The sequence below is a fragment of the Phyllopteryx taeniolatus genome, chromosome 3 (genome assembly GCF_024500385.1).
Source record: "Phyllopteryx taeniolatus isolate TA_2022b chromosome 3, UOR_Ptae_1.2, whole genome shotgun sequence".
NCBI classification, from domain to species: domain Eukaryota; kingdom Metazoa; phylum Chordata; class Actinopteri; order Syngnathiformes; family Syngnathidae; genus Phyllopteryx; species Phyllopteryx taeniolatus.
Window position 1 is genome coordinate 11739189 of NC_084504.1, and position 26475 is coordinate 11765663.

The 26475-nt window shown below is 40.8% G+C and overlaps 4 protein-coding genes and 1 long non-coding RNA gene across 6 annotated transcripts in view; 2 read left to right on the forward strand and 3 right to left on the reverse strand.

Annotated features, from left to right (window-relative positions):
* Positions 1-26475, reverse strand: part of LOC133475771 (dematin-like) — a 111604-nt gene that overhangs the window by 26409 nt on the left and 58720 nt on the right. The window lies entirely within an intron of this gene.
* Positions 133-4556, reverse strand: srp19 (signal recognition particle 19). Its single transcript, XM_061769279.1, has 5 exons — positions 4337-4556; positions 2285-2360; positions 2111-2182; positions 1911-2019; positions 133-549 (listed from the first exon to the last, which is right to left on the reverse strand). The coding sequence occupies exons 1-5, from the start codon at positions 4372-4374 to the stop codon at positions 422-424; spliced, it is 423 nt and encodes a 140-aa protein (XP_061625263.1). The 5' UTR covers positions 4375-4556; the 3' UTR covers positions 133-421.
* On the forward strand, positions 6075-12190 carry LOC133475816 (serine/threonine-protein phosphatase 2A catalytic subunit beta isoform). 2 transcript variants are annotated; one of them, XM_061769254.1, is made up of 9 exons: positions 6075-6264; positions 6373-6515; positions 7627-7665; positions 7782-7952; positions 9036-9209; positions 9289-9378; positions 9477-9638; positions 9782-9900; positions 11537-12190. In XM_061769254.1, the coding sequence occupies exons 2-9, from the start codon at positions 6414-6416 to the stop codon at positions 11607-11609; spliced, it is 930 nt and encodes a 309-aa protein (XP_061625238.1). In that variant the 5' UTR covers positions 6075-6264; positions 6373-6413; the 3' UTR covers positions 11610-12190. The 2 variants fall into 2 exon arrangements, with proteins under 2 accessions (XP_061625238.1, XP_061625237.1); XM_061769253.1 differs by having other exon boundaries at positions 6075-6515.
* Positions 14877-26306, forward strand: zgc:101664 (uncharacterized protein LOC450064 homolog). Its single transcript, XM_061769268.1, has 3 exons — positions 14877-15079; positions 22771-23267; positions 25688-26306. The coding sequence occupies exons 2-3, from the start codon at positions 22797-22799 to the stop codon at positions 25889-25891; spliced, it is 675 nt and encodes a 224-aa protein (XP_061625252.1). The 5' UTR covers positions 14877-15079; positions 22771-22796; the 3' UTR covers positions 25892-26306.
* LOC133475836 (uncharacterized) overlaps positions 23105-26475 on the reverse strand; it is a 3984-nt gene continuing 613 nt past the window's right edge. Inside the window, exons 2-3 of the long non-coding RNA XR_009787934.1 lie at positions 25669-25939; positions 23105-23247 (exon numbers count right to left, since the gene is read on the reverse strand). This is a non-coding gene — a long non-coding RNA (uncharacterized LOC133475836). The remainder of the gene's footprint in view (positions 23248-25668; positions 25940-26475) is intronic.

Sequence of the window (26475 nt, forward strand, 5' to 3'; positions counted from 1 at the left end):
TTTAAGAGATTTCTCCCCCCCCCCCCCCCCCCCCACCCCCATGCAATTATAATGGCCGTCAATTATCTGTGCATTTTGCTGTTCGCGATCGGGCCGGGTCTCGATCTCCCTCGAATAACGGGGGTCCCTGTATGCTGTTCATGAGCACGTTTTAATTTCACACTTTTGATTTGAAACAAAGAAAAATTTGTTTATTCAGTTTATATTTTCCACTCAACAAAAATCTGAAGACACGTTTGCTTTTTCTGTTTTAAAGCAAATCAAAGTTCTGGGGCAGGAAAGGATACGCCTCTTTTGCAGGCCCTGCAAAACTTTCCAAAATAAAATAAAATGTGAAGAGGTTCGTGTTGTTTTGAGGCTGGACGCAAACCTTCTGCTCCTGACAAAAAAAAGATGTAAAGAATAAAAAGGTGAAGAGATTTCACTTCTTTTTCTTTTTAGTCTTCTTTCCATCACTCTGCTGTGAGCCGCTCTCGCCGCCGCCGCTCTTCTGCGTGCGACTCTTCAGCTTGGGAATCATCTCGGACACGTACAACATAACATCCTTGCCTGAAACACCCACAAACACGGAATCATACTGTGTCGTTTGTTGCTCCCACTGAGCAGAGAGAATATCGTCCTGTTAAGTATTGCAGTATGCTGTGTTTGTATGTGTTGCTGCTCTGTGTGTGCCAAAGTAGCAGTTTTTTTTGAAATTGTATAATTACGTAACGTGTATAGCTTTTGCTTTATATGTTAGCAATAAGCTAGCGGACTTTTGCTATTATTGCTACTTGAAGGACACATATAGCGCTTTTCCATTACAAGTTCCAGAACGGCCTTGATCTCGCTCTGCCCGGCCGCTGTTGCTTTTCCATGAAAACATGCACCAGTCAAAAATGTGAGGGATTTTTTTTTTTTTATTCACTGGACGAAAACCGCTCTCAGAAGAGCAAACATCCACTGGCCAGTCAAATGGAAGTGACGTCACCGCGCTTGGGGAAGCGCCTATGCCTGTCGGCCAATCAGATGACAGTGAAGTCACGGCCTTGCTCGGCCTGAGTTTTAGAACCCAGTCAGAGGAGGTTCTGAGGAACGGTCCCATTGTCACCGCACGGCCTCGAAAAAGTGTAACGGAAAAGCGACCACACAGGGCGGAACCAGGCTGGTTGGGGGTAGAACCGATACAGTGGAAAAGGGGCTATACGCTCTGGTTCTGGTTCTAGCCCTGCTTCTTTTTTTACATCTGGTTCTTGTTCCAGTCCTGGGTTTACCTCTGCTTCTAGTCCTGCCTCTGGTTTTGATTCTGGTTCTAATTCCAGTTCCAGATCTAGTTCAGATTGTGTTTCTGCTTCTGGTTTTACGTCTGGTTTTGATTCTGCTTGCCAGAGAGCGGGTTTTGATTCTGGTTTTGGTTTTACTTCTGTTTCTAGTCCTGCTTCTGGTTTTGGTTCTGGTATTACTTCTGGTTTGAGTCATAGTTTTGGTTTTGTTTCTGGTTCATGTCCTTGTTTTTATTCTGGTGCTTCTGGTTTTGATTGTGGTTCAGGCCCTGGTTTTGATTTTGGTTCTGGCTTTACTTCTGGTTCTAGCACTGCTTCTAGTGTTAGGTCTGGTTCTAAATCTAGTTCTAGTTCAAACTGTGCTTTTTAATATATTCCTGGTTTCACCTCTGGTTATAATTCTCATCGCGGTTTTACTTGTGCATCTGGTTATACTTCTAGTTTGGTTACCGGTTCAGGTTTTACTTCTGCTTATAGTCCTGGTTCGGGGTATGAATCTGGCTTTAGTCCTAATTTTAGTTCTTGTTCTGGTCCTAGTCCTGGCTCTAGTGTTGATTCTGGTTCCAGTCCTGATTCTGGTTGTGATTGGTGCTGCTCATGTCTACGTTGCTACACACCACTCATGGACTTCCTGTGTGACCCACTTACGCGTGGAGAACTTATTGTGACACAAGGTGCCGTCCTCCTGTTTCAGCTGAACTCGGACACGACCTTTGAATAGTACGTCACGGTTCCACTCTCTGGGATGCATTTTGTTCTGGACACAAAAAAACAGACAAATATTCCCATCATGAAGTTACTTTCTGTCCCAGGAACATCACGACAAGGAGGTACAGCCAAGTTGTCACCTCCACCAGGACGTTTACGCCGGCAGCTGTCAGGACATCACGAATCTCGGTGCACGAAGGGTTCTCCACCGCCTACACGCAAACCCGTCCATTTCACATTATACATTAAACAAACAAAGACACTCGTGACATTTTAGTTGATTTCAAATACATGAAAGCGTTTCAGTTTATCACCTTCTCAGCAGGGATTCTTCGTCCTTCAGCCAGTGTCTTCTTACTGTTGATGTAGACGGGATAAACGCAAATGAACCTGGGCAAAACATTAACAAAATTAATTCTAAATTGTTAAATAAACACTAAATATAACATCTGACAATGTACAGTAAATATCAGTGGTAGGAAGTAAAGTACAAACAGAGCATTACTGTCCTTACGTAGAATTTTCAGGTATCCTTACTTGAGCCATTATTTTTCTGACAACTTTGAATGCGATCGGATGCTAGTTATCGAGTCCTCACAGTAAACTTAGATGTTCTGCTTTTTACTGCGCAACCCCAAAAAGAAGCTTGTGTCAACATTCAAGACCTCCGGCCCAAATTTAAGGACACTCATTGGGGTATGTCCCGAAGTTAAAACAACAATCGCCAGCGAAGATATTCATCACTCAGAAAACATCAGCAGCTAATATAGCACTAGCTAACAACATCTTTTTTTTTTGGCAGCAATTAAAACCGAATGGAATTTAGACAGGAAGCTGTAGGTAAAATGAGAAGCCAGGCAAAGCTGAACTGCATAACTTCGAGATATGTTACTCCAAAATATTATTGATTATTTTCTCTACAAAATAAAATTGTTGTGGTCTATTAAAAATATTTTATTAGTGGTCTTAAGAGAGAACAATGAACACATCTGCAACTGCAATGCATACTTTGGTTAGTACACACTGTTATGTAAGTAACAACACAGTGCTGTCTCTGCATTAGTCAAACAGTGACAGTAAGAAGGACTGTTGCACCTATCGAATATTTTTAGAATTTAGTATTCTACCGATTACCCCATCAATTAATCAGATTTTAAAAAATGGCTGTGAATTATTAAACACAATAATGTGTGTGTGAGGTGCGGGTATTTTGTTCACTTGGGGTGGCCATCCTCACGTCACATTCTACTGTAGCATCTGTAACTTTGAGTGTGTCTGCTTTTAAAAAGGTGGAAATTGGCCTGGTGAGTGATGTGGGCATCAGCGAATGGGAATCTAAAGTTTGCTGGCTGTTAACTGGGTGTCCCAAGTGTCGAGTGACTCAGCATTGAGTTTTGGCCATCAGCAGCTCATGTATGAATGAGCTTATTACATGTTTGTTTTTTTAATATTTGTTCAATAAATCGTTTGAAAGCGCACCAGTGGATTAGTCTATCCTTGACCGCATGCGGGGGCATTACAATACATCTAAAAAGCAATGGTAGGCTCTATTAAATTAGCAAACATCGATACGTTCCCAAGTGTTGGCGATCGCAGACATGCTGTTGTGGTACACGTTGCACTTTATATTGTGTGTTAATTTGTGAAATGATCCCAACTTTGGACATATATTCTGTCTTTTATGGCATCTTTCCCTTTTGGCTCACCGCCATACTTGTGTGCGCGACTGCAGTAACATTAGTCAGGGTGTAAAAAATTATCACTGCCAAGCCTCAAGGCAGAGCTTTTGTCGCTACCTTTTTTTTTTTCGTAAATCGGTTATTCGATTAATGTTTGCAGTCCGAATAAGCAGCATGATCGGCCATTCGTGAGGCCATGCGTGAACCTCTCTTCCCTCTGCTCTGTGTATAGATTCATGTATGTTGTGTTGATCATATTTGTTCCCTCTAACCACTATTGCTGCTGAAACGAGGCAAATTTCCCTGTTGTGGGACTAAATCTTATTTAATCTAATTGTAGCTTAGCCAGCTACTTTTCTCTGGTGAGTACCTTCAGTGAAGTTAAACTACATTCAATGAAGAACAGCTTGCAGCTTAGCATACATTTTCCAAATAGCTCGCCCAACGCTGCATATCTGGACTCGAAAGAGTGGCTTATTATCAAGTTTTGTAGAAGTCTTCTTGAACACGTCATGCTAGACGGCCTCTGGGTACGGGTACAACGTAGGAACAAACATGACTCGTCGCCATCTAATCTAAATCTATCGCGTAAAACTGATGAAAAACACGGATATATTCATTTGTAAGACATAAATTTAAATGCAATCACAGTTAGGGTTAGCTTCACTAGCTGTAGCAACAACTCACCGCTCCTTATCGGCTGGGTTCTTCGTTAAATGTGCCATGTTTGGGTGGTTGTGTGGCCGCTTTCGCAGTCCTGAATGTCAACTAAAAGCAACGAGATGATTTTATAATTGCCGTAAAAGACACGAACCTTTACGCACGTTCTTCTTTTACCGACCGTGTGGACCGTGTGAGTGTGTGTATGCGTTCAGCTTTGCTCTAAGCACCGCCCCACCGGTGGGAGCCGATCGGGTCATCAAACGTATCCCGTCCATTAATACGTCAATTTCAATGTACCGGATCAACTGGTAGGTTTGTTGGGTTTGATATACTGTTAAATAACGATTGAAAAAAAAAATCTGAATTAATAAATTAAATACATTAATAGATTTGTAAATATTGAACACATTATGTTTTACTCATTGTTTAAATTCTCCAAAGACCCGACCGAACATTTCCTACATACCTGTGAGAAAATGTCTTCGAGGTGGCTACTCCGCTCCAGGCCGTCTTGCAATCTTCCCTAAAACGATTTATGATGGCGGGTGTCTATCACATTCTGCCACCCGACCAAACATAATTAAGAAAATGTCCATTACCACCGAAGTACTTGTGACACATGACAAAGATCAACACTTGGGGGGGATTACTTTTACTCCCAATACTTAAGGACATTTAATACCAGAAAATGACTTTTGATACTTAAGTACAGCAAATATCAGATACTTTGAGACTTTTACTCACGTAATATTCTCTATAATAGTCTTTAACTTCGACCAAAGTTATTTTCTATTAAGATAGCTGTCATTTTACTCTAGTATCGCTTTCAGTTAGTTATACATGACTGGCACATTGCCACCCGGACGTACCTGTGACGTCATCGCGAAAAAGGTCTGATCGCAAAATTAAATCAAGAATATTTCATGATTATTGCAGAGGGGTTCTAACATAGTAAATTCGAGCACATTTAATAAAGCATATTTGAAATGTATGAAATGGCCCATTTTGCCTCCAAACACATTTCAAAACCATAAATAAGATTTATCCTGTGGCAACATTCTCTTACGAAAAGATTTCAATTTGAGATGGATCAATGTTCTTTCTGCAAAAATGATGAAGAAATACTGGACCATCCGTGTTTTCGTTGAGCTATATCTCAATGCTTCAGGACAGAAATATTTTTTTTAAAAAAACAGGATATCGCTAAATACACTGATGTTCAACATTTTGAACTGTGTCATATTATTTTTTATGGACGACTTGGAATTTTCAGTTTCAGTCATTATTACTATAATTTTGTTGCTGGGTGAATATCACATTCATTGTGTAGAAAACCTTCCTTCCCCAGATTTATTTGTGACATTAAAATGTTTTTCTCATACCTTAAAAAATACAGTAAATCAAATACGCCAGGAAAATACATATTATAGTACATATTGCTCGTTACTCATTATTTTAAGTTTCATTTCTTGTCTCTGCTACATCTAAACATAAATGCCTCATTTACTATGTGATTTAAATGCACCTTATTTCTTCTTGTATTTTTTGTTTTCTTCTTACATACAAGAATCCCCGTTTTGGTCTTCATACTGTAACTGAATGTATTTGTATTACCCTCTTTGAGTGCAATAAAGTGGTGTAAAAAAAATAATAATAATAAAAAAAAAAAATAAAAAAAAATCACAAAACCTTGCAGTTCACCGTCTCTCCACGCGGGGTCGCTTGTGCGCCGCCTTTGGCTGCTGCTGAAATGCCCGGATGTTATTGTAGCTAGCTCTTTTAGCACATCGGCTGGCCGCCGCCTCCCTTCTGCCGCTCTGGTGTGTCTTTCTGACCTCCTCACTCCCCCGTCTCGTTTCGGCTCGAATTCATCGTCGCCTGTTTATCATGATCAATTTCGACCGAACGGCTTGCTAATTGTCGGTGGAATCGTTGATTTTGCGAGCAGTTAGGTGAGACTGGATCGGGTTAACAATACGGCGAGCTAAAGGCTAACGCAGTGTCGAAACAGGCCTCTCTCTCTTTTTTTTTTTTTTTTTTTCTTCCTCTCTTCTCCTTAGGTCGCTAACGCAGCTAGTTTAGCGGAGCTACTGCGGCTGTCATGGAAGACAAATCTTTTACGAAGGAGTTGGACCAATGGATCGAACAACTAAATGAGTGCAAACAGCTTTCGGAAAACCAAGTGAGGACACTCTGCGAGAAGGTAAGTTTGTCGGCCGAATTGCGTTTATTTCGGTTAGCATTCCACCGGCCTACGTTGCGAAATTGGCTGTGACTATTTCCTGGAGCACTGCGGGCTGCTAGGCAGCTAATTTCCACTGGGCTCTGGGCATTTCCTGTCGCCATGCCGTAGTCTAACACATTGCGCGATGGATATTTACTTCATTTTTGGAAATGATTGTGAACCGCTACTTGTTTGTTAATCGCTGTAATGGGTGAATAAAGCCCCTAAATTGGCGTAATTTGCTCTCGCCCCCTCAATAGACGGAGCCGGTTATACTGCTCGCCGCTTTATGTTTTCACATCCTGACTCGACAAATGTTAAAATTCTCTCGGGTGTGTTGTTGCACGTAATAGTTAAATTCACGGTGAGGTTGTGTCCTGTACGCGTGCATTTATGATTTTGTGTACCGCGCCCTGCCTTTATCGATCATTTGTTTCATTGCATAAAGCTGACAAGGCTCCTTAAGAAACGTTACTGTGTCCTTTATATTAAAATGAATGAATTAATGATTGAACGTACAACCACACGTCAAACCAGAATCATTAAAATGTAAAGTGTAATGTAAGTGATGCTGAGGAACTGACAAGTGCAGCTAGATTAAAAAAACAACAACAACAGCTCACATTACTGACGTTCTGTTGATTTTCAGTCGAGAGCAGACATTCATATTGTTTTATTGTTAGAAATTACTGGCTGCACGCTTGAACCCTTTTCACCTTGTTATATGCCATGACTGAACATTTTCATTCATTAAATTGTTTTTCATTTTTCCTGAGTTGAAGCCAAAATGAAGGCTGTCATTAAAACACAACAATCATTTTTACTTTCATAGTGAATCTTATGTTTTCCATATAGCAAATCATTCATTATGAATTGTTAAATTGAAAACAAAAGAACTACAAACAGTTCAAAGAGAGAACTTGAGCTGTGTGTGTGACGCTTGGAGATCACGTGTCCACTCACACACACACACACACACACACATATATATATATATATATGGAGATTGATTACATGACAGCACACACTTCTGTTTTTTTTTTTGTCCAATGTCCCTCATCACTTTAAAACTTTTTTTTTTTTTTTTCAGGCCAAGGAGATTCTGACCAAGGAGTCCAACGTCCAGGAGGTGAGACTTCCCAGCATGCATCACATTGATCTTCGTAACCGAACAATAAACATACCAACGTGAAGCCATCAATACAACTCAATTGACTGGGGTGGGGGTGTGTGTGCTGCCTTCAGGTGCGATGCCCGGTGACAGTGTGCGGTGACGTGCACGGTCAGTTCCATGACCTGATGGAGCTCTTCAAGATCGGCGGCAAGTCCCCCGACACCAACTACCTGTTCATGGGAGACTACGTGGACAGGGGCTACTACTCAGTGGAGACGGTCACACTGCTCGTCACGCTAAAGGTCTGCCACCAGACTTTTACTCATAGATAGATCGATACAGTGGATATAAAGTCTACACACCCCTGTTTAAATGACAGGATTTTGTGATCATTTCAAAACCTTTTCCAACGGACTACAGATTAAAATGATATTTCTGATTAATCTGGTGCACGCATCTCTTGTTTTGGTATTGATTAATGCATGTGCACATTGTCCATAAGTAGTAACAATATATTTATATAAAGGGAGTCTTCTGATGCCGTGAAAGCTCTGTGCAAACCATGGCTTTTGCTGTAAGAAAACTTCAGAAAAAAGCCTACTAGAACTTCTGAACTTTATTTGGGGTTCATCAGGGGCACTTTAAATGGTGGCAGGTGTGTCCTGACTCCCATTTAACAAGAGTTTGAATGTGATTGATTAATTCTGAACACAGCCACATCCTCAGTTATAAGCGGGTGTGCGCACTTGTGGAACTACATTCTCAGTTGTATACTTTCAGTTCCCCTCATGAAAATGTGTGTGTACAGGTTCTAGGTCATATTTAATGATGGAAAAAGATCTGAAATGGTTTATTGTGTGTGTGTGTGTGTGTGTATATATATATATATATATATATATATATATAAAAAGAGTGAACAAAATAAATACTTTCTGTACGCACTGTGTGTGTATATATTATCTCACAAAATCCTGGCATTTCAACAGGGGTGTATAGACTTTTTAGATCCACTTTAGTAATTCATCCCGCGAGGGAAATTAAATTGTCATACCAGCAACATTGACACGCATGAAAAAAATATCCAACAAAGTAAAAACATACAAAAGTGGCATTGAGGAGGAATTAAAATTTAAATCTAATCTAAGCAAGAACAAAATCTTAGATTAAGATGGTGGTATATGACAAATCATACGGTGTAATTATGATGCAGTAATATTTGTGCAATGTGGGAGATATATTATTGACAGTGGTATATAATGATGTAATTGATCTACTATTGCACATTGAAAGTCATATTTAAGCAGTGGGTACGAAGTGAGAGGTTTAAGTATGGATTATCGACCATTTGAGAGTTATAGACTTAATGGTGTGCGTGGTGCATTCAGGTGCGTTTCCAGGAGCGGATCACCATCCTGCGAGGGAACCATGAGTCCCGTCAGATCACCCAAGTGTACGGCTTCTATGACGAATGCCTGAGGAAGTACGGCAACGCCAACGTGTGGAAGTACTTCACAGACCTGTTTGACTACTTGCCACTCACCGCGCTGGTGGACGGACAGGTGGGTGTGGCCGGGGTCATCCTCCCTCCTTGCTTCTTGGTTGGTCACATGTGTCATAGTCTCGTTGTTTTTCTTCTAGATCTTCTGTCTCCACGGAGGCTTGTCGCCTTCCATCGACACCCTGGACCACATACGAGCTCTGGACCGCCTGCAAGAGGTCCCACATGAGGTGGGTTTCTCATCCAAATTGTCAGTGTTAGAAAGAAAGTGTTAGAAATGAATCAGTGTGGTGAATGGATGTCGTCTTCCCCCACCCCTCACTCTTAGGGCCCTATGTGTGACCTGCTGTGGTCAGACCCCGATGACCGCGGCGGCTGGGGCATCTCCCCCCGAGGTGCGGGTTACACCTTCGGGCAGGACATCTCCGAAACCTTCAACCACGCCAACGGCCTGACGCTGGTGTCGCGCGCCCATCAGCTGGTTATGGAGGTAACTTGGCTCGTTTGACACATCTATTTTTGTGGAGAGTGCAATTTCCATGGTGACGGAGTGCAGTGAGCTTGCGGGCGCCCCTGTTGCTAGGCGACCAAGTGTGGTGTATGCGGTGTGTTAAGTTAGCGTTTTGTGTGCAGGGCTACAACTGGGGCCACGACAAAAACGTGGTGACCATCTTCAGTGCGCCCAACTACTGCTACCGCTGCGGGAACCAGGCGGCCATCATGGAACTGGACGATACCCTCAAGTACTCTTTGTAAGTACACATGGCGTTCGGGCTGCACGATATTTTGTTTGAGCATCATCATTATGATGTACTTGCGCGCAATAGTCACATCACAGTGTCTATAATATTAAAAGTGACCAGGAGAGGGACCGGTTTGGACATGCTTAAAATATTAAAAGAATGTACACCTGCTGCATTTCCCACTTCGCTCTATGAAAGCATGAATCTAGGCAGGCACAAGGTACGTTCAGGGACACTGCCTAAATGAGAGTGAATGTGTTCTTTTGTAATACAATACGTAATCATAAAAATTTATTACTAGGAAAGTTATTTGTATCAGAATGCTTTTGTTAAAACACTGTACAATCACGCTATGATATGGAATTGATTTTGTTTTGTAGCAAGAATAGATAAATTATTTTGACAATCATTTTAAAAAATAAACACCATTCAAGCAACAAGTTTTGAGATTGTAGGGTAAAACCTGAAGCTGGCTAAACTGGACAAGCTGGCTATTAGTTTTGACTGAATGTGTGGCAGCAATGGGGAAATGAAATGCTGGTATTTTGAGGGTAATAGCCCCTTATGGGCATAAAACATAAACAAAAACATTAAAAAAAGGAACTATGAACTAGTTTGGTTTTGGACCGGTGAACTTCGTTAAAAAAATAATAATAAATGAACTGAACTACCGTAATTTCTCATGTATAATGTGCATTTTTCCCCCCCAAAAAAATAGTGAAAAATCAATAGTGCGGATTATACATAGGTTTAGGAGGAAATGAAAAAAAACTGACATTTTATAAGTGTATGCCACCATTGAGAGGTTATGAGAAAGGTGTACACTTTAATTCTAATATGCCACCGCCACCCAGAGGTTATGAAAAAAGTGTAGCCTACACTTTCATTTCAATATGACAGGGGGTATGTATAACTGTATATATGTACAGTTGTGCTCATAAGTTTACATACCCTGGCAGAATTTGTGAAATATTGTTTTTTTAAATGCAATTGATGACTGAACAACAACCGTCATTAATTTATGGTTATGTTTTGTTTAATGATAATGCTTTTCTGAAATGCTTGACAATTTAATTTTAATCCCATCGTTTTCTTTAAAGAATTGTACCCATCTTAAAATTCTGCCTGGGTAATCAAACATAACAGCACAACTGTGTGTTTTCTCATTTACTAAATAAAAGTAGGGCTGTGAACTTCAAAATAAGAGCACATAAATAGAAAGTATTGTTCAAATAAAGTGTTTAACTTCAGAATAATTATTTAAAAAACTAACAAAATACAGATAACACTGCATGTTTTGATCATACGGGTAGATGGAAAACCATGCATTGTAAAAATGGATTACACACAGAAGAGTTTTCCAGAGTTTTGAGGTCAACTTTGGGGGTGCGCATTATATAAATTCCAGTTGTTCCTTTTTGGAACGACAAACTGAACTTTGAACGAGGTTGCGTGAAAAATGAACTTTCCCAGCGCTGATCGCGTATTATTTTACATCGCAATATATATCGCAATTTTAAAAAACATTTAATCGCAATGTCATTTTTTTCCAATATTGTGCAGCCCTACCTAGCAGTGCCGTTCGTCAATCAATCAACTGATGAATTAATCTATCAGTAACACTCTTCTGTCTCTTCCTTCTCAGCCTTCAGTTTGACCCGGCCCCCCGCCGTGGTGAACCTCATGTGACCAGACGCACTCCCGACTACTTCCTGTGAATGTTCGACGCCGTCCCCGTTCGTCTCCCTCTTTCTCTTTCCTCCCTCATCACTGTACCGAGGAGAAAAGAAACGATTGGCTGAAAAACATTACCCAAGTTAAAGTTAGTGCGCCTCCCCAATCCCGTTCTCACCTCGCCCCCCCACACACTCGTGTTTCCACTCTGCTGTCGTTAACGCTGTGCTACACGTGCAACAAAGATGTTTTCTTTTTTCTGTTTGACATGTTTTTAACACATAATAAAACTTCCAAGGTGGACCAAATGTGCCATATTCTGATCCTTCCTCCCCCCCCTTAGCCCTTTTTTTTAATTTTTTATTTTATTTTTTCCCCTGACTTATCCAACCACATCGCCACACGTTGCCACATTTGTGCTTTTTTTTTTTTTTTTTTTTTTTTTTTTTTTTTCTTCCCTCCTTCCTCCGGAACAAAGAGGACCACTGAGAAAAAAAAAACATTTTGCTTCAAGTTGTCCCGCTGTGAGTATTAGCTGCAGCGCTGTTCATCAAGTCTGCAACTATATTACTGTAATTTGAGACCACACAACTATCAATAATAAAATGCCCTGTTGACAAACTCATCACGTCTTGGTCTCTTTATTTACCGTAGGCTAATAAACTTTATTAGCTCACTATGGTAGCATGAAACTGACATTCATTCCAAGATGTTTGCCTCAGATTGGGCCGAAGGTTCACCTTCAAAAAAGACAACAATCAGTCAAAAATTACATAGAATATATAAATTCACTAATCTACATCTTAAATGTTAAATTTGATATACAATTATAGATCAGCACAAGTCAATTAGATGACAAATTCAGTCATTAAGGTACTGTAGTGTTCCCTCACTGTGTCACAGTTCACCTATTGTGGATTCAGTGCATTGTGGATGTGTTTTCATATTCATTGCACATAATTTGCCATATCGTGGGATTTTGAGTGTATGCTGTAATTTTTCATGGTAGTTTAAATGCTTCCTATCCTAAAACAACACTAAAAAAAAAACTAAAAACAAAATAAATCAAATGTACAGTACTACTATTGTACTACCTAGGACCCCCGTGATAAACGAGGGATTATCATTAGTGAAGGGACAAACAAAACTGGTGCATCAGCACTGTGCTGAGCACACGAGTAAAACCCCGTATTGGTGCTTGTATCGCTTTAAGAAAAAAAAAATCATGTGACCGATACAGGAAGTGTGTCGTTTGGAAGTGGGTGCCAAATTGTGTTTCTAAGGAAACAAACTGTCGACATGTTGCGTATTTGTTGGATGCAGTTTTGCTGTTACACACAAAAGGCTTTGTGTGACTGTAATATTGTTTATAAAATTTACAGTCCTTTAATAAGCTTTTTACACAATATTTCCTTTTGGCTTGCAGTTCCTAACAAGCAACCAGTGGATGAGGCTGTGGTCAACATGATCATCAAGGCCTGTCAGCCACTCACCATTGTTGAAAATGAGGGATTCAGGGAGCTCCTGAAGCGTACCAACTCGAATTTACATTTTTATGCTCACCATCTTCATCTGTACCCTGTGAAAGAGTTTTTTTTTCTACGGCAGGGGAACTTGTCTAAGAGGAGAAATCGCCTTGGAGCAAAGACACTTCAAAAACGTTTGTTCCTCAAAAAAAAAATGCATAAATTAATGAATTTTTAGTCTCTTATTTCATATGATTGAACACTTAAAGTTAACAAATTCCATACATAAGTTAAACATTTTAACTGAATTTTATTACAAATTTCCTAGATTTTACATACTAACTCATGTAAACTCTTGAACTCTTCTCATAAACAACTCAGCAAACAAATTGAGGAAATGAAATTATACAATGATGAGATCATATTTTAAGTAAAGGACTAGCGATGAAATATTATTTCACAGGCTGATGTTGGGTTTGTAGCATGTAAGATTTTCCATCTTATTTTCATTTTGTTTGCCTGCAATTATTTTAGAACTACTGCATGGGTCACTATTGAGTGACCAACAATGTGTCAGTATAGTGCCGACACAGTTTGTGTAGTGTGTCAATACACTCCTTGAGGTATCAACATCCCATCACTACTGTTCATGCCAATATGAAAGGTGTTGCTGCGTGGTTGACTCAAGTATCGCGAGAGAGTCCAGATGTCCGTGCTGGCAAGCAACAGTTAGCAATGTAAAACTATAATCCGTGATTTCTGGCGCCCCCTATCGTTGGAATTCTACTCGCGTGGGAGCAAACCGGAGTGCACGGGGAAAACCCACGCAGGCACGGGGAGAACATGCAAACTGAATGAACCCCGGTCCTCAGAACTGTGAGGCAGTCGGCCACCGTGCCGCTGGTTTTACCCCGAACCATTCAAATAATGCACATTATGAAGTATACATCTTATTGTTTTACAACAATACTTAACTACATTTATAATGTACCTGTGGGTTAAAAAAAGCGAAGCTTGTGGCCAAAATATACGTGTGAGCAGCCGTTCAAATAAATAAAGACAAAGAAACTCACCTCCTGTTCCCACTTCTTCCTTAACTATTAATGTTTTGAATGGTTTAAAAATGTGATCAAGTACAATAATGTATGTGCAGCATTACGACGCTCATTTCTAATCAAGTGGATAAAAGTTCAAACCACATTGCTGGGTCAGTAGCAAGTTAATTTACACGTTAAAAGAAATTGGATAAGGATCAACCATTCGCACACACATTCACACTTACGGGAAATTTAAAGTCTTCAATTAACCTACCAAGCATGTTTTTTTTTTTTGGAGGAGGGGATCTGGGAGTAAACCAAAGAAACCCCATCCAAGCAAGGGGAGAACATGCGAACTCCACACAGGCGAGGCCGGATTTGAATCCGTGTGCATGTGTGAGTGTATACACACACATCCACACGCACACATATATATATATATATATATAGATATATATAAAATGTTCATCTAAGATTATCATCATGGCACTACAAAATTGAACGACAGTTAAGTCAATACGGGATTTCAATTTTATTTATTTATTTATTTTTTTTTATTTTTTTTTAACCAAGACTGTCAGAAAGGGACGGGTTGTGCATTGGTGAGCACTCTGTTTTCCAAAAATTTTATTTTTCCCAATAAATAAATTCATTATTCGTCTCTCTAAAGTAATGATGCTATATTTAGTTTGATTACTAATTAACATAGGGGTTTACCGCCCACGGGTGTTGTGTTTTTCTTTTTTAGGGGGGCGATGCGTCCGCACGGCTTGTCTGGGATGAGTCCAACAGCCGACAACCACATTTAATCAATTTTAGTGTATAACCACGTCCAGCGTCGGGCTTCTAATTGATAAGTTCAAGTAACAACTGTTTCACGTTTTTTACAAGCTTTGCTCAGCAAGCTTAGATGAGCTCGTCTCTACATTGACTCAAGTATCGCGAGACGAGAGACTCCGCGATGTCCGCGCCGGCTAGCCAACTGCCAGGTTCACGATGGCCAACGTGAAGGTATGTACAGTACTTTAGTGTGTTACTAGTTCATTTTTAAGTTAAGTTAAATGTATAAACATGTTTAACTGTTTGCTTCTGCCATGTAAGTACTGACAATCCCAATTTGACGTTTATGTGCGAGCTTTGCTCAGCTGCCTACCGAGAAGTAGCTAAAGCTAACAACAATACAGTACACAGCAGTTACTATTTCAAAGAGACTATAACTTTTAACTAGTGTGGCTGTTTAGATTAATGCTATTCATATTTATCTGTTTCGATATGCTTTTGATTGTTCTTTTTATGGCAATATGGTGGTCTTTATCCTATTTTCAAAAGGCTGGTATCATTGGAAAGATTTTTAAACACAAACGGACAACATATAATAATGATGAACATAAAATAATTATAGAAAAATAGTTTACAAAAAAGTGGTCAAGGGCCAAATAGAGAATGCAGGTTATGGCGGTAATACATAGGCGGTAATAAATATTACACAGTTGAAACCGTTTTGTAGTTGATAAAATTCATGAAATTAGCATTGGAAGCAACAGAAAACATGAGTCGTAATGGTGGGTCCGAGTAACATGGTCAGTGGTGAGTCCGAAAAATATGTGTGCATATCAACCAAGTTACATCACATTTGGCAGAAGCATAGAAAATAATATTTTAAAGGTAACACTTATGGATTTGAAAAATGGCCTTGCTCACCTTGATGTTTTTTGAAGGGTTTTTGTACAGGAAATTTTGTCCGAGTATTATAACAGGTGTATTTGCTCTTTGCAGAAATTTCGAACTCGTGATTAAAACAAGGACACGTGTTATACGCCTTTCATTAGTGGTGTATAGCAGTGGTAAGGTCAATAACACAAATGCAGCGAAACACTGAAAACAGCAGGTCCATCGTTACTCAAATTGCGAAATCATGAGTGTAGCTCGTTGTGTGACTACTTCCAACATCCACACAGCGGCGGATACACACATACCTACTATGTGAGCTTTCAGTGGTGGGAAGTCAAGGCCAGTAAGGCCTTGTCTGCTGGCTGACCTACATTTAGTTAATTCTAATATTTGTTCCTTTAAATTGGTTTCAATTATTCCCAACAGTCTATTCTCTTAATTTTGTAGCGTTTCTCTAGGCTGCACTGCTTCCAGTACGTGTATGTTAGATTTTTAAATTATTTATTTATTATTATTTTTTTAGTCCAATCAGATTTTAGCCTCAATGTGTTGCCATGTCACTCTAATTTGACCAGGACCTTCAGAATCAGTAGTGCTGGCCTATTTAACTTCAACTACATTAGCAATGGGACTGTTACTTCATCCAATCAGAATTCAAATTTTCCTCACAGGGCCAACAATCACCACAGCATTTTTCTGTTGTCTGATTGGTCGGTCAGAGCAAAACTGTTACAGTCAAGTTCGACGAGCAAAACACTAGTAATCTGCACACATGACTACATTTAATAATCAGCCAGGCCTGGGCGATATATCGTTTTTCTCAATTAATTCAAGGTTTATATTGTGAATGATTTAAAAAATAACAATCTCGTTTACCCCCCCCCCCCCCCCCTCGCGCTGCGGCTCATTTTCGCTTCTGTAGCTTCCGCCCTCCCCCGTTTCTGCCGCCCTCCCACTTGTTTCCGTCATCGCGTCACAGAGATACACGCGCCATAAATTAGCACAACAACATGGCTACTTCTAAAGAGAGTGAAACATTTGTTCTTTAGAAAGGAATAGTATCGTCAGTGTTTTGGAACTGGTTTGGGTTTGCAGGGACAGATATGGAACAAGTGACTGCACGCTGCAAAGTTTTTTCTTAAATCTGTTGCAACAAAAGGCAGCAGCACAACAAACTGGTTCCAAGATCTAAAACAGAGGCATCCAGCTGAGTGGGAGAAATGCCAGTCTCAAGGCCGCAACAATCGACAAACTCCCTCCAAAAACCACCTCACTGTGGTGGAGTCCTTTTCCCAAGGTACAACGTGCTTCGAGGGCCAACTTCAAAATAAAAAGCCTCTATATATGAATTCATTGGACAATGCAGCCCTATGGGGGGCACAAGCCAGTGCAAACTGTAGGCTGGTCCCAAGCACGGATAAATGTAGAGGGCTGCGTCAGGAAGGGCATCGGCTTAAAACTTTGCCAAACAAATATGTGCGTTCATCTAAAGTCCATGGAAAAGGATGACACGCTGTGGCGACCCCTAACGAGACAAGCCGGAAGGACAAGAAGAAGAAGACTATATATGATAAGAAAGGGCCATGATGGAGCGCTATGACTGAAGTGGTCACTTTGCACATTGCTAAAGATATACAGTGGGATATATATTTTTTCACTCTTTGCTATAGTGCAGCCATTTGTTAAAATCATTTAAGTCAATTTTTTTCCTCATTAATGTACACATAGCACCCTATATTAACAGGAAAAAAAATGTAATTGTTGAAATTTTTGCTGATTTATTAAAAAAGAAAAACTTAAAGATCACACAGCCATACGTATTCAGACCCTTTGCTGTGACACTCATATATTTAACTCGTGTGCTGTCCATTTCTTCTGATCATCCTTGAGATGGTTCTACACCTTCATTGGAGTCCAGCTGTGTTTGATTATACTGATTGGACTTGAGTAGGAAAGTCACACACCTGTCTATATAAGACCTTACAGCTCACAGTGCATGTCAGAGCAAATGAGAATCATGAGGTCAAAGGAACTGCCTGAAGAGCTCAGAGACAGAATTGTGGTAAGGCACAGATCTGGCCATGGTTACAAAAAAATTTCTGCTGCACTTAAGGTTCCTAAGAGCACAGTGGCCTCCATAATCCTTAAATGGAAGCCGTTTGGGACGATCAGAACCCTTTGTAGAGCTGAGCGTCCGGCCAAACTGAGCAACTGGGGGAAAAGAGCCTTGGTGAGAGAGGTAAAGAAGAACCCAAAGACCACTTTGGCTGAGCTCCAGAGATGCAGTCGGGAGATCGGAGAAAGTTCTAGAAAGTCAACCATCACTGCAGCCCTCCACTAGTCGGGGCTTTATGGCAGAGTGGCCCGACGGAACCCTCTCCTCAGTGCAAGACACATGAAAGCCTGCATGGAGTTTGCTAAAAAACACCTGAAGGATTCCAAGATGGTGAGAAATAAGATTCTCTGGTCTGATGAGACCAAGATAGAAATTGTTGGCCTTAATTCTAAGTGGCATGCGTGGAGAAAACCAGGCACTGCTCATCACCTGTCCAATACAGTCCCAACAGTGAAGCAAGGTGGTGGCAGCATCATGCTGTGGGTTTGTTTTTCAGCTGCAGGGTCAGGGAGACTGCGATCAAAGAAAAGATGAATGCGGCCAATTACAGGGATATCCCGGACGAAAACCTTATCCAGAGTGCTCAGAACCTCAGATTGGGCCGAAGGGTCACCTTCAAAAAAGACAATGACCCTAAGCACACAGCTAAAATACCGAAGGAGTGGCTTCAGAACAACTCTGTGACTGTTTTTGAATGACGCAGCCAGGGCCCTGATTAAAACCCAATTGAGCATCTCTGGAAAGACCTGAAAATGGCTGCCCACCAACGTTCACCATCCAACCTGACAGAACTGGAGAGGATCTGCAAGGAGGAATGGCAGAGGATCCCCAAATCCAGGTGTGAAAAACTTGTTGCATCATTCCCAAAAAGACTCATGTCTGTATTAGCTCAAAAGGGTGCTTCTACTAAATACTGAGCAAAGGGTCTGAATACTTACGGCTGTGCGATATTTCAGTTTTTCTTTTTTAATAAATCTGCAAAAATTCTGTTTTTTTCTGTCAATATGGGGTGCTGTGTGTACATTAATGAGAAAAAAAATGTACTTCAATGATTTTAGCAAATGGTTGCAATATAAGAAAGAGTGAACAATTGAAGGGCGTCTGAATACTTTCCGTACCCACTGTATATAGCGCTTTATCTACACTATCACAGTGCCCAAAGCGGTTTACAAAGCCTCACATTCACACACCAATGGGCGACTGTTGCCATGCATGGTGCTGCCAGGTGCACTGGGAGAAAGTATGTGCTACCCAGCCGCAAATATTTTGCTGAAGTTGCCTTACCCCAATTGTACAACAGTACTCGTGAAAAAACAGTAGCGAGGTCGGGGAGTGACATTTTACTCTGCAGGGACGGACCTGTGGTCCAGTCGAACCATGCAACCATACATGAGTTTTGATGGTGCATTTTATCAACAAGGACTGGGCTCTACGAAGTACAACCCCAATTTCAATGAAGTTGAGATGTTGTGTTAAACATAAATAAAAACAGAATACAATGATTTGCAAATCATGTTCAACCTATATTTGATTGAATACACTACAAAGACAAGATATGTAATGGTCAAACTAGTAAACTTGATTGTTTTTAGAAAATAATAATTTACTTAGAATTTTGGCTGCAACAGGTTCCAAAAAAGCTGGGACAGGTGGCAAAAAAGACTGAGAAAGTTCAGGAATGCTCATCAAACACTTGTTTGGAACATCCCACAGGTGAACAGGCTAATTGGGAACAGGTGGGTGCCATGATTGGGTATAAAAGGAGCTTCTCTGAATTGCTCAGTCATTCAGAAGCAAAGATGGGGCGAGAGTCACCTCTTTGTGAACAAGTGCGTGAGAAAATAGTCGAACAGTTTAAGGACAATGTTCCTCAACGTACAATTGCAAGGAATTTAGGGATTTCATCATCTACGGTCCATAATATCATCAAAAGGTTCAGAGAATCTGGAGAAATCACTGGATGTAAGGCGCAAGGCCGAAAACCAACATTGAATGCCCGTGACCTTTTGATTCCTCAGGCGGCACTGCATCAAAAACCGACATCAATGTGTAAAGGATATCACCACATGGGCTCAGGAACACTTCAGAAAACCAATGTCAGTAAATACAGTTCGGAGATACATCCGTAAGTGCAACTTGAAACTACTATGCAAAGCAAAAGCCATTTATCAACAACACCCAGAAACGCCGCCGGCTTCTCTGGGCCCGAGCTCATCTAAGATGGAAGAGGAAAAGAACCATCTGGACTGTTATGGACGCAAAGTTCAAAAGCCAGCCACAAGTCTGTGATGGTATGGAGCTGTGTTAGTGCCAATGGCATGGGTAACTTAAACATCTGTCAAGGCACCATTAATGCTGAAAGGTACATACAGGTTTTGGAGAAACATGTGCTGCCATCCAAGCAACGTCTTTTTCATGGACACCCCTGCTTATTTCAGTAAGACAATGCCAAACCACGTTCTGCACGTGTTACAACAGCGTGGCTTCGTAGTGAAAGAGTGCGGGTACTAGACTGGCCTGCCTGCAGTCCAGACCTGTCTTCCATTGAAAATGTGTGGCGCATTATGAAGCGTAAAATACGACAACGGAGACCCCGGACTGTTGAACAGCTGAAGCTGTACATCAAGCAAGAATGGGAAAGAATTCCACCTACAAAGCTTAAACAATTAGTGTCCTCAGTTCCCAAACGTTTATTGAATGTTGTTAAAAGAAAAGGTGATGTAACACAGTGGTAAACATGACCCTGTCCCAGCTTTTTTGGAACGTGTTGCAGCCATAAAATTCTAAGTTAATTATTATTTTCTAAAAACAATAAAGTTTATCAGTTTGAACATTAAATATCTTGTCTTTGTAGTGTATTCAATTAAATAAAGATTGAACATGATTTGTAAATCATTGTATTTTGTTTTTATTTATGTTTAACACAAGGTCCCAACTTCATTGGAATTGGGGTTGTATTTGCCTCCAAAGAGCGTACTTTCCAGAGAATCACAAAGGCAAGCTTAATGCACAGGGACTGAAGGACGCCCTGGGTTCCTGGAACCGGTCCAACAATTGTCTAATCTGCATGACAACTGACAGTGACACCGATATGATCAAAGTTCTCAGTGTGAACGGGTGGCCCAACCTCCAGTGCTTTGGACACAAACTGCACAGCGCTACTGGAAAGTATAATGACAAGGCAGAGAGCATCGCCTTTTGATCTGTTTTTGATCCATTAAACCATCGTTGTTAATAATGGGATATTTTATTAAATGCTTTCATATTTCTCTACAAATTCCATACATGCATTTCATAAACACAAATATATCCGGTTTATGTATGTATGCTTGTGTGTGTGTGTGTGTGTGTATAGTTATTGCTTTCCCAATAGGAATGTCTGTCTTTTATTCCTGTCATACAGAGAATGGTGTAAAGGATCCAAGCATAGAGCGTGCCATCGGAACCTGTAAGAAGGTTGTCGCTGCTTTTTCTTATAGGTGGAAAAAAAAGAGAGATTTGGGTGAATCACAGTCAGATCAGGGCCTACCCCTCACCAGCTAACAGCAGAGTCCCCAACCAGGTGGGGCTCTCATCACAAAATGATTGAGCGATTCCTGGAACAAGAGAAGGCTGTTAACAAGTGTCCTGGGGTCTGATAGGAAAAGCCGCCATCTTGTGCCTTCTTGGCAATACATTGAGGTTTTGGAGTCAGTAAAGGCAGTCAAACCAATCCAAGACTTTACTGATGCCCTGTCAGCAGAAAGGTATGTCAGCGTCTCCTGCGTTACACCGTTATCAATTAGTTGAAAACCAGTCTTCTGAAACCAGTCTTCTGCTGCCTAAGGAACACAACACTGACCTTACCTCAACAATAAAAGGGTACATTCTGGGATACCTTGAGGAAAAATAGTGATGCTGTAAAGCAGGGGTGTCAAACTCATTTTTGTCACGGGCCACATCGTAGTTATGACTTCCCTCGGAGGGCCGATACAACTGTGAACCCATATAAATGAAAGATTACCTCATATACTGTAATTACATACAGTATACACAACACATTGATGAATAACCATTTTTGAAATCAGAAGCCTATAAAAACATGTTTTTTGACTATTACATTTCTTTTCAAAGTGGGATTGGTAACAAAAAAAATGCTTGCAAATATCTCAATGGTATTACACCAGAACACAATGAGCAATTTTGATTTGCTTTCGCGGACCACAGAAAATGATGTGGCGGGACGGATCTCGCCCCCGGGCCACCAGTTTGACACCTGTGCTGTAAAGGACATGGCTTCTCTGATGGACCCAAGCTTCTGGACAACCTACTTTGACCCAGAAAAGGTGGAGCAGGTCAAAAGAAGAGCTGTCTATCCACTACTGTCTTTCCCCACTAACAAAAGCTCATCACAGCCTGGTCCAGTTGTGCAGGTGGACAAAGAGACAACACCTCATTTTATTCAAGACCGACGTTTTGCACTTTTAATTTCAGGAAGGAAATGGGGGTTGCTTTTAAGTTTTTGATGAAATAAAAGAAAAACTTTAGAGATCTCTGTCATTTGTACTTATTTTCTTTCAAAAGTAGGGGGGAGTCGGAAAAAAAAAATGTAAATCGAATTTTTTGGGTAAAGAAATCTGAGATTTTACTTTTAGGCCAAATCGGCCAGCCCTATAATCAGCATCTCTGGTGAGTATGATGTCTTTGGTTTTATGTTTTTCTTTTTAGTCAGATAAATATGGATTCTGAACTTCTCCATATAATGTATGTTGTACAGTTACGTGCTGTTATAGTGCATATTTCTATAGTATATTGCTATGTGATAGTGGTGATAGTAAGAGGTGGATTAATTCGGGTAATTCCTCACTAAAGGCCCAGGTACATGCAAAGCATGCCACTGCGAGCTTCACATTGTCTAAACATTTTGTTGTTACAGCGATTACATGATGAGGATGAGGTGTGATGATGGAGGATGTTGTTGTTCATCATCATCTTGAAGACTCTGATGGACTGAGTGATTTAATCGCAACCACAGAGAAGCTCCTTGAGCCTTTTGTCTGCCGGCCTCCTCCCGTCTTCACGCCGTGGTTCTCTTATTCATCATCAGAACGCCCCCCGCCCATCAGACCGGCAAAATGTGCTCCCGTCATCAAGGCGGCTGATTTAAAGGGTCTCCATGAGGCTTCAAAAGATGGTGTATGCATCTCTGGAACCTCAAACTCGCTGTCTTCTGACAAGAAGCGCATCGCTGTCACCGCGGTGGCGGTCAAGCGGTCCTGGAACGTGCTGGCTTCCAAAGGTGTGCATCAACCCTCGCCATCGCTCTCTAAACGCTTCCATCACACCCTGTCCGTGCATGCGCTGCACCCGCACCAGAGGTCCAAGTGGGTCATCAGTCAGCATAACTGTGGAGCTGCACGAGACATCGAAAAGGTACAAACATGGCAGTCACATTTGATGCCAGTGTCTCATAAGGCTGGGCAATATGACCTTAAAATAAAATCTGATTTTTTTTTTTCCCCCACAAAATCTAATTTTTTAAAAAATTGACTTGACTTTGGTCCCCTTGGCTTATTTATTTTTTATTTTTTAAAAAGACATTCCAAAAAATTTCAACCCCCCCCCTGGAATTTACTTTATTTCTCCTGATGTCAAACAAGATTTTACGAGCAATTTTTTTTCTCAACATTAACTTGAATCAACCTCATCAGAAATGGGAGAAATAAATATTTACTCTCACTTAATTTTTGTGTGTACTGTGAACCTCTGTTTATCACAGGGGTTAATTTCCAGACCCACCAGCAATGGGTGAAAATCCATGGTATAGAGACACCATATAAAAAAAACCAAATTTTTTTTACACGTTTAAACTAGGGATGGACCGATACCAGTATTAGTTAAAATGCTCCGATGCTACGACACAGATACCACTTTATATACAGTATATCTTCCGGGTAGGAGCCATGTCATCCGTGTGGAGATTCTTTTCACAGAAAACACAGATCACAGCATTTTTAGCCGACTGCAAATGATGCTTTGCAAAATGGATGATGTGATCTCCGCGAGTTATGGCGACGGAGGCAGCCGCCCCATGAGTTGCAGTGTCAGGCCATCTGGCAAGCAGAGTTTATCCAGCCCCATCGCTTGCTCCGGTTCATCAGTTGCTTGGTTGATCCAGCCAGTAGTGCGTCTGTATAATTTTAAATATTGAGCCATGCAGATTTTAGTATACGTACCTGTAAATTGGAGCTCTGAATGGCTCATTAAATCAGTGGTTCCTTTCATTGCAGCGCCATTATTTGGATAACTGTGGCAATTCTTGAGCTAATTCATTATGTAACACTTTTTATGAAAAAATAACCTCCTTCTTTTTAAAACATTGTCCAGAGTAAAGAGACGTAAGCAAAGGTGTGATAATTTATCACTTTAGTTAGTTGTCCTGCCACAATTTTTGAACTGAAAGGCTACATTCAAGTGAAATGTGTGGCAAGACTAAGAAAAACATGCAGTTAGATGCTAGAATGTCAATAATGATAATTTGTTATTCTAATACGTTATTTGAGGGAAACTTATGCCATGTTTAGGAAAAGTTCGTGTTTTGTGTTTTTTAATAATATTTGATTCAAATGAAAGACATTGTCATCACAATTGCAAGACGTAATGGCATTATCAGCGAGTACTCAAACGTAAGTCCTTGTGCTCGTACTAGGACTGAAAAATATGATATTGTGCCTCCCTATTTTAAACACATTTAAACTTATTCGAACACACTTTTTAAAGTGTTCCCGAGCACCTATTCTCTTTTGCTCGCACAAATTTTCCTTGAGAGGCAAACAGTGCTTGCTTCAAGCTGTGAGATTTACTGTAAAACTGATGCATAAAACAAAAGAGAATTAAAATTGTATATATAAATGAAATGCGGCACAGCGGAGGACTGGTTAGAGCGTCTGCCTCACAGTTCTGAGGACCGGGGTTCAATCCCCGGCCCCGCCTGTGTGGAGTTTGCATGTTCTTCCCGTGCCTGCGTGGGTTTTCTCCGGGCACTCCGGTTTCCTCCCACATGCCAAAAACATGCATGGTAGGTTAATTGGAAACTCTAAATTGCCCGTAGGTGTGAATGTGAGTGCGACTGGTTGTTTGTTTGTATGTGCCCTGCGATTGGCTGGCAACCAGTTCAGGGTGTACACCGCCTCCTGCCCGATGATAGCTGGGATAGGCTCCAGCACGCCCGCGACCCTAGTGAGGAGAAGCGGCTCAAAAAATGGATGGATGGATATATAAATTAAGGACCAAAATGTTCAACCAAACCATATAAATTAGTGAAATTCCACTAGCTACCTCATTCACTGTGAAGCCTCCATGTTCGGATGGGTATTTGAATTCAACAGCCGTCAATGGAAGTGAATGAGAACAATGCAAAACCCCATAGACAGGCTAGTGAAAATTAGCCTTTAAACAGTTGCTACACACATGGAGCAGAAACACATACTGATACCGCATAGAGCAATAGCATATATTCTCTCCTTTGTGGGAACATCTACTCGAGATTAGTTAGTGACTGAGTACCTCTTCTTGCTCTTAATGATGCTGCATCTCTTCAGTAGACCTCAATGTTGTCCCTCATGTTGCTCCACATGGTACTACAGCAAAGGCACAAGTCTAAATTTGGATTTGCCTGTACGGTATACTCTAAAACCCTACAAAAAAATTATGGCTTCAAAACGTGCGATATAGCAGTGGCGCAAACCATAAACCACGATGATGTTGCTAGGGTTCACTGTTTTTGGAATATTCCTGGAATGATGTCATGTTGATTTTCACTAATCCTACCTACATCTTGCTGTCTGGTGCAGGTGTGGCAAGCTCTGAGCAGGGCCACCCGGCGAGGCGGCTTGCCCACTTGCAACGCCAACATCCAGCGTGAGCGGGCTGAGATCTGGGTGTTCTGCGACGTGGCGTACTCTGAGCAGGTGGGACTCTTCCTCAAGGGGCGTCTGCAGTTGTTGGGCAGCATCAGGCTGCACGTGCACAAGCTTGGAGACATCCTCAGGTTGTAGCGATGACTTCACGCAGCCTCCTCATTGCCATGGCGACCCAAAAGCACACTCATGAAGCACAATGTGGAGCGTCAAAAAACACCTTGTGCCAAATATCTGACAAAACATCACACGTTGAAAGTTGAACACAGTCCATGTCGGAACGGTGGTCGACTTCCGAATTATATTGAAAGCAATGAAATAATATGTTCAGGGTCACAAACTGTGGTGGTCATAAAACCTCTATGAACTTAACAGGGAATTTTAAAGTGAACTTTTAAATTATAAAAATCAAGTAATGTATGGAGCGTATGGGAGTCATGCTGCATTGAATGTGATGTCACTTCCTGAGTGTACTTTTCTTTCAGAAGCTCTTGTTGAGGCCATTCATGCTTTTGGAAAAAAAGCATTGCATTAAAAAAGCTAAACCCTCAGATTTAATAGTTTGATGCTCACTGACCACACTGAACTTCGATTTCCGAAGTTTTGCGTGATTTAAAGGCAGATTTTTCCTGAAAATCACAGTGTAATTATGAAATTAATGGTTCAAGTGTAATTTTAACACACCTACACATTAAAAACTCCATATTCCTCATATAATGAAA